This window comes from Glycine max, chromosome 7, assembly GCF_000004515.6.
Source record: "Glycine max cultivar Williams 82 chromosome 7, Glycine_max_v4.0, whole genome shotgun sequence".
NCBI classification, from domain to species: Eukaryota; Viridiplantae; Streptophyta; class Magnoliopsida; order Fabales; family Fabaceae; genus Glycine; species Glycine max.
Genome location: NC_038243.2, coordinates 44445095 through 44459671, shown reverse-complemented (window position 1 = coordinate 44459671; position 14577 = coordinate 44445095). Strand labels below are relative to the sequence as shown.

Sequence of the window (14577 nt, the reverse complement as noted above, 5' to 3'; positions counted from 1 at the left end):
AAAAAATGACTAAAATAAAATATCATATTTCATCAGAACTAAAAAACATATAAATTTTTCTTTTTAAATAAACTGAAGTATAATGACGCTACTCTAGTAGACCCTTCATTTGCATTGGTTGATCATGTGATGTGGCGTCAGTTCTGAAACAATGCATTTCATCACTTCACAGACAGATTAAGTACCCCTTCTTTATTTAAAAATAAAAATAAAAACTTCTTTCCAAAAAAAAAACAATTTATTTAAACTTAACTATTTGAATTCCATTGAGTTACTGGACAGATTATAAGATGTATCTCCAGATTTCTGAAATCATTCTTGTATTATTTTCCTTAATTTGTATCTACAGTATGGAAAAAAAATAAATGGCTTATTATGAAGCGTAATCCAATTCCAAGAGTTACCTGCACAAGATGTTTAATTAGTAGGTTCATTAATATTTTTCCTTCGTATTATAATTTTTACGTGAATGGTAATGTTGTATTCCTGTTCGGACGTTCTTGAAAATTGTTAAATGTACATTCTATTTTTTGTGTGTATAAGAAGAAAGAGAAATAGAAAGAAAACAAATAATAGATGTGATAAATAATACAATAATTTCTTTTTATAGAAGAAGAAAAGACAATAAATGAAAGGAAAAAAAGCAAAAGAAAAACAATTACAAACATGAAAATTAAGACTATTTTAAAAGCGTTGAAATCATGTTGAACGAAAAAAAATTATTCCAATGCATGCAAGAACGCCAAAATAACTTGGTGATGCTTTTCCATTACATTACCTTTAAGCATACACAAACACACAGAATGTATATACTATATAACATCAATATTGAGGGCAATACTCGTTCCTCTAGGAAGATTGTTAAGGATTTGCAAATATTTAGAGAATAATCAACTTTAGCTAGATATTCAACTCAAGAATTATATTTCCTACAAGTTGTCATTTAACACAAATGTAATATTTAATTGATTCACAATGGAGACTTAAATATATCTTGTGTTTCCTTAAATTTGGGATAATGTTTGTTTGGTCTTTTAAATTAAAAATTAGGTTAAATATTCACTACGTGTAATTCGCGGAAAAATGCGTCTCTAAAAGATAAAAATATAAAATTTAGTTCTTGAAAGTGTAAAAAATTGCAACAAATATATCAGTTTGTCACCATTAATAAAATTGTTTACGTGAGACGGAACGTAGGAACATATTTATTATAATATTTTTTGAATTTTTGTCTTCCACCCTGCTGACAAATGTAATATATAATATATACCTCAAATATGAAAAAATTCCTCTGAATAAACCTTATGTGCTTTCACCCGAGACAATACTTATTATACATAATATGAATAAAATAAAAATAGTTATTAACAAATAAATAATCCAAATAAATTTAAATAAAAATGTAATAATATTCAAACTAATACAAATGTTAACTTAAAAAAAATTAATAAAGAGATTTATTATTTGTCTTTGGGATATACAGTTGTATCTCTCACAAATTTAAGAGTTACAGTGATCTTGCATTCCATCTGGCATAATGTGACAGAGTACGTAGTAAAGATTAATAATTAATTGAAAAAATAAAAAATTTCAAGAAATAAAAGACTTTCATTTTTTTTAAAATGGTAACTCAATTTTTTTATATCATAAAACTAAAAAAATTTATTTTATTTTGGAAAATAAGTAGTTATATTGACTAATTAAAAAATAATTAACAATTTGATAGATGGATAAATAGATAGATAATCAAAGTATAAGAGTTCAAATTTTAAACTCTATTTTACTGTTTTTTAATCCATTTTTTCCTAGTTTCTCTCCTATACAATCCATTATTAACGTTCAGATATATTTGTCGTACGTATTTTGTCACGTGAGTGAAAAAAGAAAAAGTCAAAAAAAATATTATGACAAATATGTCCCTATGCTGACAATCTACACAATCATTATAAGAACAAATTTATCTTTATGTGTTAAGTAGGCTATTTTATTAACGGTGACGGATGAAAGTTAACAGCCGGATATATTTGTCGCACTTTTTACATTTGGACTAAACTTTATATTTTTATTTTTCAGGGACACATTTGTCAACAATTTTACATATTAAGGGATAAAAATAACTATTTATCCTAAAAATTATTTTCTTTAGTCTTTCAACTTTAAAAATGTTTTTAGTTCCTCATCGCTAACGACGTTACACTAATTACTCACGTGGTTAACGGAATCTTCATCATCGTTTTCACATGTGTGATGAATTAAATGAGGTGAAACTTTGCTTTTCAATTTTTTGTTTAAATATCTTTTTGATCATTCAAATAACCGAACCTGTAGATTATATATATATATATATATATATATATATATATATCGTAAATGGAAGATGCAATGCCCTGCTCATGGGCTCCATAAATGGACAATTGAGAAGGAAAATATGAAGGACCTGTCTGCAAGATAGGGTGGAAAATGCTGTGTATTACTTCACTAAAAAGATCAGTGACATTAAATTGTTGCTTGTCTTCCACTCACATACTTATATAGTTCCTTCATTAATTCCCAACAAAAGAAGAGAGTCCAACGAATTTCAACTTTCAAGGATTTCATTTCCTAAGTCAACTAACTGGTGAATGCCATCAACCAATACCTTAACAATGGGGCACAGGCTACCATGATCAAGCATGTAAACTTGTGATGGTGTACAAAATTTTTTAAACCTCAGATTAGTCTATGGTACATCATAGTATTCTGGACTTCTCACACAATATATACAAAAGAATACGTTCCTGAACCACTTTAGAGACCTTGAATTGTCAGAAAGTCTTCATCGGACTCGGAAAGAACCACCCTCTCCCTTTTGTCCACGGTCTCAATCCTCCGTCGCTTGAAACCACTGTTACCGTCGTCACCACTGTCACCGCCACCGACCTTGACCGCACCATCATCGGATTTATGCCACCATCGCCGCCTCGTTCCTCCGCCAATATCTTCTTTGCCTCCCACTGCTTCGGCGTGCCGCATTCGTCGCTGTGTCTACTACCCTTTTGCGACTTGAACATTGACCATAACGACCTCGCCGAACAGCTTCCGTCGTTTTCTCGCCGGCGAGTCCCTTGTGCTGTTAAGATCCAAAAGCCTATCTCCGCCATGGCCGCCGCCGCCAGAGAACCGCGATCGTGACAGAAGAAACGGAATCGCCATGGAGCTCGAGCGGCGGAGCCCTGACTCTTGCTCGATGAGGTTGTGGACGCGGCCGACGGAACCAATGCCATCGCCGGCACCGGAAAAACGCGATAAGAAGGAGGAAGACAAGGAAAAGGAGGAGGAGCTGGTGGCGTACGTAGCAGGAACAAGGACGCACGTTAGCACAATCAGGATATTGTGTGGGATGTCCAAGATAGTATGATGTAACAAAGAGTAATCTAAGACTTAAAAAAATTTGTGCGCCATATACAAATTTACATACTTGACCACCTAGCCTATGGCTAACAATGGTAGTATTGTTTTCGGTGTCACAGACCACGACACTAGTTACGGGGTTGAATGGTCTAACATATTACATCAATTATTTCAATGGAGTCGTACATATTTAATTTAATGTTTTATAAAATATTTGTAGTTAAATTGGATTTTTGTTCTTACAATTACTATACAAATCTTCATAAATTTTTTACAACAGTTTTTTAAAAATTATACTTCCATCTGAGTTCTTATGCAAAAAACTATATAGTCAATTTCACAACGCAATTTATTTTATTTTAATCTTCCCACAAAAAAATTCTAATATCATTTATAACTTTTTATGAACAAAGGGTTGAAATTACAAACAACTTTAGGCAGGAATTAAAATGTAAAGTTATTCTGTATAAATATTAAGATGAAATAATAATGTCAAATTTTGGAATTAACATTATACTTTAATCAATATTTTTTTAAAAAACGAATTAACCAAAAAAAGTTTGCAAAGAACGTGTCAAGCATGTCAAAGAATCAAAATTTACGTCTTTGCTTACGAAAAATCACCCTTGGCAGTTTGAGTCCAGAATATAATATAATTAGAACTTTAATAGTGTGTTTGGATGAAATAATTTAATAGAAAAATTCATTTTTTTAAGAAATTTAAAATGATTCATGATAAAATAGTTTGTTTGGATAATATATTTGAAATGAAATTTAATTTTTTGTATTTTTATGAATTATTTTGATTGACTAAAATAGTGGGATTTCAAATTTTCTAAAAAAATATAGAATTTTAAATTCTATTTCGGAGATGCTCACTCTAACTCGTGTTCTTGCTCGTAATTCTTTCTCGTTCAACACTCACAACTACGGGTGACCAAAGTTTTTACGATCGATATTGACATAAGCTGTTTTTCACTAGCGTTGACCGAGATTTTTTCGATCAAAAGTTTTTTGTACGATGTCAACCAAAACTATTTTTTCCCGATATCAACTAAGATTTTTTTTAGATAATGTTGATTAGGGTTATTTTCTCACTAACGTCAGTCATGGGAAATTTTTGCTAACGTTAGCCAATGATGTTTTTGGTCGTTGTCATCCAGGTTTTTTCAATTGATGTTGACCAATGATTTTTTTGACCGATGTTGGCTAGATTTTTTCTACTGACATTGGTCATGACTAACTTTTGAGTAAACACCTATTAGGATTTTTCAGCCTACGTCAGTTAGGTTTTTCTAGCCAACATCACCCAAAGCTATTTTTTAGCCAATATCAGGTAGGATTATTTTTTAGTCGATGTTAGCTAGGGTGTTTTGGTTGGTGTCAACTAGATTTTCTTCGCCGATGTCAGTTATAATTTTTTTGCTGACATTGATTAGGACTTTCTGGCTCACATCAGCTAGAGCTATTTCTTAATCACATTAGCTAGTTTTTTGGTTGATGTTGACTAAGGTTTTTTTTTCTGCTAACACCAGTTAGGTATTTTTGACCGACATCGGACATGACTATTTTTAGTCAACATCAACTAGGTTCTTACAGTAAACATCCACTAGAGTTTTTTCGGTCGACATCGGTCAGAGCTATTTTATAGCCAACATCAGTCAAGACTATTTTATAGCCGATGTTGGGTAGGGTTTTTCTATCCGACATTGGTCAGGACTATTTTTTAGCCAACTTCGACTAGGGATTTTTTGACCAATGTTGACCAATGATATTTTTCAACCAACATCAAGTAAGTTCTATTGGTCGGCATCAACCAAGTTATTTTTTAGCTGATATAAGATAATTTTTTTGTCAACGCCTGCTAGGATTTTTTAGGTGAACCTTAGTTAAAAATAGTCTTGGTCAATATTATTCGAAAAGATCCTAGCCGGTGTCGGTCAAACAAACCCTAGCCGACGTTGGTAAAAAAATCTAGCCAACATCGGCTGAAAAATAGACTCAACCAACGTTAGCCAAAAAATAGTCCTGACTGATGTTAGTTGACAAATATTCCCGGCATACTTTGACAAAAAAAATCCTATTTGATGTCGACTGAAAAATAATCTTAGTTGATGTCGATTTAAAAACATTACTGGTTGTAGTCAGGCAAAACAACCCTAGTTAAAATTATTAATATTTTGTATTTATAAATTATTAAAAATTGAAAATATTTTTTAATTAATATTTTAAAATTAGATTGTGTTTATTTTCTATAAAATTTAATTTCATCTATTTAAAATATAAAATTGAAATTTTGCATATAGAGAAAATAGAATTATCTTATCCAATGAATTTAAAATGAAAAAATTTTAAATTGATTTATCCAAATAAAACATTTGAAAAATGAATGAAATTAAAATCAAAACAATTTAAATTAAATTCTAACCATTTTAAATTGTTTGAAATTTTGAAATTTCTAATCCAAATATAAGGTAATTGATTGTAAACAAAATTTATGTCAAGCATAATGGTAGTGCGTTTGCTTAGTAAGCAAAAGGTCGAGTTGGATCCTGGCTGAGATTTTCCTTCCATTTGACTGCAGTGGACTAAAATTAACATGGGAGGATACTTATTAAATGATAATTTCTCTAATTTTGATCAATAGTGGCTTTATACATAAACATAACTTGCAGGTTTCATCACCATCACTACCAGAACAACATAACAGTACAAGTATTCCATTTTGGAGCATGGCTAAAACCTTAAGCTTGGCACTGTTAATAAGGGATAGACAAAACCACATTAAACATCAGAAAATCCAAATTATCAGAAGTTAAAACAAAAAACAAAGTTATTCCATAAATTAAAGATGCACATAATTAGGATTAGGAATATATACTAACTCCCCAATTCCCAGCCCTTAATTATAAAATTAACCATCCTCAACAACAGTACTCTAACACCAATCACTGAGAGTTAAGCTAATCAAGTCCAAGAAGTCTTGTTCTCCTACTGAACAGTACTCTTCATTAATTTTATATGGAGCGAGCATTTGGTTCATGAGCATTGGAGATTCCATGATGGTGATGAGATGACGCAGCATTTGGTGGCGTTTCCCTAACGTAAGTCCCCATGGGCATGGCAGCACCAAAGTAGCCATTGTGGTGATGAAAGGGTGGCGGCACAAAAGCAGTAGCAAGCGTGGCATATTCCACAGTCCTCTTCCCGAGCGGTTCACCCCTCATAGAGGTGCGGTCACCCTCCAGCTCACGGTAGCGGTGAAGGTACATGGTTAACGGTTCGATGTAGTCGTCGAATCCAAGCTTACTCATTGCCCAAAGCACGTCCTCTGCGGTTATGGTCTTGCGCTGCTCCCTCTGGCAACGCTCGTTGGCCTCCCCGGTGATGAAGCTGATGTACTCCGACACGCACTCTTGGATTGTCTCCTTTGCATCATCGGAGATTTTTGCGTGTGGAGGGAGAATCTTGCGCATGATCCGTATCACGTTAGCGATTGGCATGAACCTGTCTTGCTCCCTCACCGTGCATTCGTTCTCCTCTCCTGCTGCACTGTGGTTGCTGCAGTTCTGATCTGATGATGCTACCTGCTGCTGCCTCATGTTCATGTTCATGTCTGACACTGACAGCTTCAACCCTGTCAAAAACGTAGTTCAGGTTATTAAGGTTATATATATATAATAGTACTACTTTTTTTAATTAAATTTATATTATCGAAAAAACTAACTGAAAATGAATCGGTGGTGGTGGATGGATAAAGTTAGCGAATACACGTCAGGTTTTAATGAAGGTATGAAACGTACTGATATATGACGGAAATGGGGAATGGAAAGGGTGAGAGAGCTTCAACTTGTGCTTGCTTTTCTTGATAAGAGTAATACTAGTATGGGGAAGAGGACAAAAAAACAGCTCTCAAGTCATAAGATTAATTAAAGGGGACAGACCATTCAAATAAACGGTCCTCTTTTTCATGTGTTTATTTTTTGTTTTCATGCATTGGTCAGTGTGAAACGCATTTCAAAGGCCCGGGGCTGGCTGCATTTGTAACGCACCAACATGGTCCACACTCATTTTCTATGTTTCAAATCTTCGTAACTCAACAATCAGAGACGAGTATATATAATTCATCCACACTTAATACTAAGAAAACCGATTCTATATGAGTATATACATATATCATCACTCAAAAAATAAAAAACTTCAAAATTTAGGACTTAGGGATTGTTCAATAATAACATTTATTCTACGAACTGCATAATAATGCATGTACTGATGTCCCTCCAACACACACCGGCCATACCCTTGGCTTGGCCGGGAAGGAAGGAGGGCAAAAGAAGACAGGAAGATGAAAAGGTTTGTAGTGGAGACAGATCCTTGTATTCTGATATGATGTTTGGAGAATGCATGGATGACACTTGTAACTAACAAGTCAGTAACTGCATGCATGCATGCGTGCCACTTGTTCCATTCTGAAATATAAAGCCATAACCCACTATTGTCATCATCTCCATTTCACCTTATGCGCTTTACTGAAACCACCTCATAGGTAGGGCGGAAGAGACACCTCACACACAGATTAGGCCTTAGAATAGGGAAACGGATCAATCAAAAAATCAGCTGCGCAAAGTATATACTGGTTTACAAGTTCAAAAGCAATATATATAGGATAAGGAGAATATCAGATTTTGCGCAAAAGAAAGAGATCGGAAAATTAAATGCTAGCTAGAAATTGATGGAAGAACTGATTCCACCAAATGAGATCACGGTTCAGTGGATTTGACAAGAAAAGTGGAGGCTAGCTAAGAGGTAAATAGGTTGCATGCATGGTAGAATCACCGAGACAGCTACTACATAGTAGTATTAAATATAGATGGATATATTTCAGAAGTATATTAGTACTGTATATCCTGCACGAGTAAAGTCGAATATGGAATTAAAAGAAAAACTAAATAGATGAAAAAAAAAGCATAAAAAAGAATGTAAGCTATAGCATATAGTATATATTAGTAGTATTATTTTAATGTAATGTAATGGTTTACCAGAGGTTGTGTTGGGGAGCTTGCGGTAGCCATGAAAGCCTCCAGTTTCCATAGCTATAAGGTAGGTGTGTGTGATTATAAGAGAGATGAAGTAGGCGTTGGAGTACTTGGCAAGTGTCGAAATTTATAGTGCTTAAATTTTGGGAACAACGTGTCAATGGGGGCGACGTAAACGAGGAAGGAACACCGAAATAGGCAATAGCCGGTCAACAGACAATTAGACATCCGTTAAATGACAAGACCGACACCCCCATATTGCTTCCTTCCTCTATCATCCTATGATGTGTTTGACAAATAGAAGAATGAAAATGAGATAAAAGTAACTTGAAAAAGAGTGTAAAGTAAAGTAATTTAATAGAGATAAAAAAGTGTAAAAAATAAAAAACTTAAACTAAAATTGAAAGTTTTTTCACATCTTTTTTAGAGATTATAGTTGTAATTAATCCCTAAAAAATATCTATCTCACAATATTTCTCCTTAAATCAGTTTAATTTAATTGTATCTCACATGCACTTCCTTAAACCAAACACTCTCTTCTCAACTCACATGTAAATAAAATTTATTAATTTGTTTTAATAGTATATTTTTAATTATACTAATTACATTTTATTAAAAAAATCTTCAACTATCCTTTATTGCATGTTGACATAAAAAAATGTCGTTGACAATAGAATATTAATCAAATAAAGGGTGTTTTGTCGGTCAAATATATCAATGTAGGAAATAAGTTGATAAATATTTAATACTTTAGGAAATGCTTATATGATGAATTACTTATTATGTAAATTATCCTTCAAAGTATTAAAAATCCTCAAGTAAACACGTTGAAAAATCCTTCAAGTATCAATTGTCCCTCAAATATTGAAAAAATCTTCAAGATGTTGATAAAATATATCAACATAGGGACTTGGGCTATGCTTGAAAATTTATAGTGGGGTGGTGAATGTATTGATAGAAATATAGTTATGAAAATTGATCTAGTTATCAATTTGGTCGAAATATCAGGTTAAAGGTCAAATCAGTAGGTTATTTATTGAGTGAATTGATTGAATATATATATTAAAAAATTAAAAATATGTAATATAACTAACAAAATGTAATGAATTCATGATCTATATTTCAATATTACATAATTATTTATTACTATAAATTATTTTAAAATTACTTAAGAAAATCTTGTTATTTTCTAAGACTAAATACAAAAATTATTAAATAATCATAATTTAAGTAAATATAATAAATATGCATAAAATATATAAATATTAAATCAAATAGAGATGAAGATAATAGTTATTAGTTATTATATTTTTTTATCAATATCAAAAATAATATTATAGGAATATACTATATGCTAGTATTAAAAATTAGTTATTAGTAGTTTAACAAGTTTAAAAATTATAGAAAAAAAAAGAATTAGCAAAAATAAAAAATGATCAATCAGGTCAAATAAAATGAATCTGATCTAGTCATCGATTTTTGTTAAACCCGACCGGTCGACTTCATTTTCAATTTGATGGATTAACTGGCCAAGACAATTGTTCTCAATCCAACTAGCCGGGACGATCTGATTTTTACAGCGACGGATAAAAGGGAACTCATTTATATTGAACATGCTTTTAGATAGAGGTGACAAAATGGACTTTGTCCAATGGGTCATCAAAGTCAACATGTAATTAGGGTCTGATTAGGCTCTAAAAAGATGAGTCTTTTTGGCACAATCCATTTAGCTTGATGGACCAACTTGATTTGGGCCAAGTAAGCCTGATTAGTCCAATATATAATTAATAAAATAAAATATGCAGTAATAATAATATAATAAATTCATAATATTATTAGTTTATTATCCTTTGTGGGACGAAAGGGCCTTCATCCCTTGTTTTTTCTTTAAGACCCATACCCACATTTCTCAAACTTGAATTGCTTTGCTTTGCTTCTCCACTTATATGTTGAATTGTCATAAATACAATGAATAAATTCTCATTTTTTAAAGCTAAATATTTTTCCTTTTAATCTTATTTTTTATATATAGAACCATTTTTTAAAAACTAGTCCATTTAAGCCAGATAACCCAATATAGGGCAGACTAGACCTAAAAAAAATCACATCTCACAAAAAAATGAACTAAACTTAACCTAGTCCATTTTGACTATTTGGTTGATGGGTTAGACTAACCATTTTATCACCTATACTTTGAGAGGATTCACAATATATTTTTACATTTTCTCTCACTCGTGGTTAAAACATATAACAATTGATGCAAATAATACTTTTTGTAATGAATACTTAGTGAATCCATTTGACAAGTTTATAAGAATTAATAAATTTAATTTATATAATTTTTAACAATTATTCATCAAATGTATTGAATTCCTTTTCTTTTTAATTTCCTTTGAACCAGATAATTAGTGTACCTTCACTTAAGTAATGAATGTTTATAAAGAGATAAACTGAATGGTAGAGGCAGTTAAAGTTTTTCTTCATCTGTTCTCATGGGGTAGAGTATGAATAATTAATTTATCACATTTTCTATTTATTGACCACAAAGAAAATTGTAAAGCCTTTATTTTATTAAAAAAATCAATACAGAAAAAATAATTTAGCAAAGTTCTTGTGAAAAGGCACTAAGACACTTTTTGTTTTGTGAGATTTTTAAAAGTCATTATTTCTTAATAAATATTAGTGTGTTACAATCTTTATATTAAAGTTGTCAAATTGCATCAACATAACTCAATGTGAGTTGCTAAAAAAGTGAATCAGTCCAACTTGATTTACTTTTTGGTGAACTATAAGTAATGATCCGGATCACCACAAGTCAGTGAATTAAATGGAATGTGTTGGAACAAAATTATATTGACACAAAACTAAGTAATAAAAATTATTCTAATAAAAAAATCATCATAATTTTTACATACAAACATATTATCATTTAATAAAAAAATATTATCAAATTTGCGGGCCAACCCAGCTCACCTAGAATTCAACCAAATGGCTTGGGTCAAAATTTTGGAATAACTAGAATAAGCTCATTTTATCAATCCAACCCGAATTAAACTCTTTGCGGGTCGGGTTGGCCCACAAGTTTTAGCGCATTTTAACCGTTCTGTTACATATATGTGGATGCTAGTCCAGCACGTTAGATGAATTGGCCTATGACTTGATGTGAAATTATTTTCAAGTTACTAATCTTCATAATTTATATATATATATATATATATATATATATATATATATATAAATCATTTATATATTGATTTTATTAATTACTCTTTCTCTATATAATAATTTATGAATTATCATGTTAATTAAATAACAACTTTACACAAATAATATGTGTTATCTCATGTTTAAGTTTTGTGTATAAAAAATAATAATTACAAGAATAAATTCCACTAAAAGTTAGTCATCAATCAAGACAATGAATATTTTTGGTAAAAAAAGTAGTTTACTAATTTGTTATTATCATTGTTTATTTTTAATTATCAAATTTTTGAAAAATTTGTTTCTATTCATATGTTGTTTTTAAATTTCAAGAAAACATTAATTACTCTTTTGTGAATATACTCTTATTTTCACTTAATATTTGATTAATTTATACATGTACATTTATTTTGAAAAAAATTAATGTATATATATATATATATATATATATATATATATATATATATATATATATATATATAAATAGAAAACCTCAACTATTTTATTAAAATTAAAAATTACTATATATTTTTTTGTTTTTACTTAAAATATTAAAAGATAGACAAAAAGGAGCAAAGAGAGAGAAAGAGAGTATTAATTTAATTTTAACATTTTACCTAAACAAAATATACACAATAATCTATATATTAATGATTTCCTTATATAATGTAACGTTTAAATATTAATTTAATATTAAATATACATAGATAATTTCCCAAGACTCTAAAATAATATTTAATTTATATTTTAAATTGTTTTTCCAATAAATACTCTTTAGAATTTAATATCCCCTCCATTTCATAATAAATGCGAATTTAGAAGGAAAAAAGTCCTAAAATAAGTATGGATTCTGTTCCTGTTCCATCCCTGTCAGCCTCCTCGACCCTTACGGAAGAAGTACAAGTGACTGCATTGCAGATGATTGAACTGCTAACATCTACCACTGATGAACATGGTGGTGTTATTGTGGAAATGGACAAGCCTATGGATTCTGCAACTTTTGTGTCCATCCTCAGAGCTTCAATTTCACACTGGAAACAACTCGTGGGTTCTTCACTTCTTCATTATAAATAATATCCTCCCCCTCATTTTATTTATTGCATTTTAAATATTGCATGTATAGATAGTTATCGTATTTGCCCCAAATGTCTGCAAAAGGAAACAAAATAAGCATACTAATTGAGTTTATGCAATGTGGCATATCCATTAGTTAGTTATGGTTTTTCTTCATGTTATGGTTGTCAAAGAAACAAAATCAGCAAAACAAATATGATTCATGGTTTTTTTCATGTGAGTCTTAATGGCTATTCCTCCCGCCTCCTTTTCATGGTAATACTGTTTCTCCATCATTGATGTATACACACATAAATGTAGTATTGAAGACTAGCTTTTTCTTTTCCATTAACCTGTCATTGATTATGCATAACTTCATGTATTCTCTTTCATTTTGGTAATATTTGAATACACCCAAATATATCATTCATTTTGCTAACCCTAAATCTAGCAATGGAGTGATCTACAGGAACAATTTTCAATTCAAATTTACATCGACTTTTCTGGTTTACCTCTATCTATAAGCAATCAAGTTTTCCTAAAATCGTTGTGTTTGAGATGGACTTCAATTTTTAGAAAATTAAATATATTTCTCATATTTGTGCAACTTAATTGGGTCACGAACTCATGATAGTTCACAATAAGAACAATATTGCTGATTTATTATTCTGACATTTTTTTTTATCTTCACTACTACTGGGAATCTAGAATTTGTCACTATCTTTGTTATTTGAGTTATTGACTCGACGTTTTCTGGTAGGGCAATATGGGTGTTTGGATAAAATCGCCTATTCATCTAGTCAGTCTAGTTGAAGCTCTAGTTAAGGTGACTTTTTTGCTTACAGTTTAATAATGGTGACACTTTTGCGGTTTGATTATTTAATGGTTGATGAAAATTCAACCTATATCCTTATGCACTAAATTTTTGTTTAACCGTTATTTCTGTGCAGGAAGGTTTTTGGTATCACCATGCGGAACCAAAATATTTAATGCTAGTATATTGGATTCCCGACTCCGCAAATACTATTGCAAATGCCACACACCGAGTGGGTGTTGGTGCATTTGTTGTGAATGAAAAATGAGAGGTATTTCCCTCATCATTATATACTGCAAGCACATGATCAAGCTTTAAGGTAAATTGGAAGCATTCCCATATCATGATAAAATGATAATGTTTCGAACTTGGATGGAATAGGAATTTATATGATACTTAATTCCAGAGATGAATACTTTATTTCCATCATTTATATGAGTGAAAGGGAAGAAACACCTTGCATCTCATTTATTCATAGAAATAACATTGATGAACGGACTCTACCTTTGTTGGTTATATTATGCTAAATCCTATCTTCATATACCCTAATGTATGGGTTGGAATCAAATCAACCTTCTTTCCCCCTATGGTCCCGCTTGTGTGAGAGTGACTGTAGATCCATCTTTGTTCCTGTGTGATTCATCATCAGTATTTCTGAAAATGAGTAATGTGTCTCTAACTGCATATAATTATTCAAACTTCTCATAACATTCAAATACATGAGGTAGAGATAGAGGCTGCAAAGGTACGAGTGTTCTCTGATTTTCATTTAGAATGTTCAATGTTAGATATATATAGACATAGAGGCTCAAAGTTATCCCACCAAGATTGTGTTATATACGTGTCCGTGCTTAAAGCCTTGTCTTCTCTTAAACTAATTTTATTAATGAAAGACTTATACGTAGAGCACAAAAGTAGACCACCAACCTAATACCTCAACTTGTTCCATCTCTTGCATTCCTTTTTTGTCCATATACAAAATTTCATTACGAGACATTTTTAAAAAAAATTAAGTTCAATTCCACTCTTACTAACGTAATGATTAGTTACAACACAAATTTGTTATTTCACCTATATATATAT

The 14577-nt window shown here is 31.1% G+C and overlaps 2 protein-coding genes across 3 annotated transcripts; one reads left to right on the top strand and one right to left on the bottom strand.

Moving 5' to 3' along the window:
• Positions 1-6053: 6053 nt before the first annotated feature.
• Positions 6054-8529, bottom strand: LEC1-A (transcription factor LEC1-A). 2 transcript variants are annotated; one of them, NM_001249696.2, is made up of 2 exons: positions 8430-8529; positions 6054-7027 (listed from the first exon to the last, which is right to left on the bottom strand). In NM_001249696.2, the coding sequence occupies exons 1-2, from the start codon at positions 8479-8481 to the stop codon at positions 6408-6410; spliced, it is 672 nt and encodes a 223-aa protein (NP_001236625.1). In that variant the 5' UTR covers positions 8482-8529; the 3' UTR covers positions 6054-6407. The 2 variants fall into 2 exon arrangements, with proteins under 2 accessions (NP_001236625.1, XP_040872755.1); XM_041016821.1 differs by lacking the exon at positions 8430-8529 and adding an exon at positions 7194-8323 and having other exon boundaries at positions 6206-7027.
• A 3941-nt stretch (positions 8530-12470) lies between these two features.
• Positions 12471-13762, top strand: LOC102663664 (nudix hydrolase 2-like). The gene is made up of 3 exons (XM_014777538.1): positions 12471-12671; positions 13441-13506; positions 13631-13762. Exons 1-3 carry the CDS (start codon positions 12471-12473, stop codon positions 13760-13762), a joined length of 399 nt encoding a protein of 132 aa, XP_014633024.1.
• The last annotated feature ends 815 nt before the right edge of the window (positions 13763-14577 follow it).

Excerpts from the sequence above, each read along its gene's own strand:
- LEC1-A (NM_001249696.2), bottom strand. The coding sequence starts at position 8,481 with ATGGAAACTGGAGGCTTTCATGGCTACCGCAAGCTCCCCAACACAACC. Across the intron at positions 7,028-8,429 it reads GCTCCCCAACACAACCTCTG|GGTTGAAGCTGTCAGTGTCA; the intron begins GTAAACCATTAC and ends CGTTTTTGACAG.
- LOC102663664 (XM_014777538.1), top strand. The coding sequence starts at position 12,471 with ATGGATTCTGTTCCTGTTCCATCCCTGTCAGCCTCCTCGACCCTTACG. Across the intron at positions 12,672-13,440 it reads TTTCACACTGGAAACAACTC|GGCAATATGGGTGTTTGGAT; the intron begins GTGGGTTCTTCA and ends GTTTTCTGGTAG. Across the intron at positions 13,507-13,630 it reads TAGTTGAAGCTCTAGTTAAG|GAAGGTTTTTGGTATCACCA; the intron begins GTGACTTTTTTG and ends ATTTCTGTGCAG.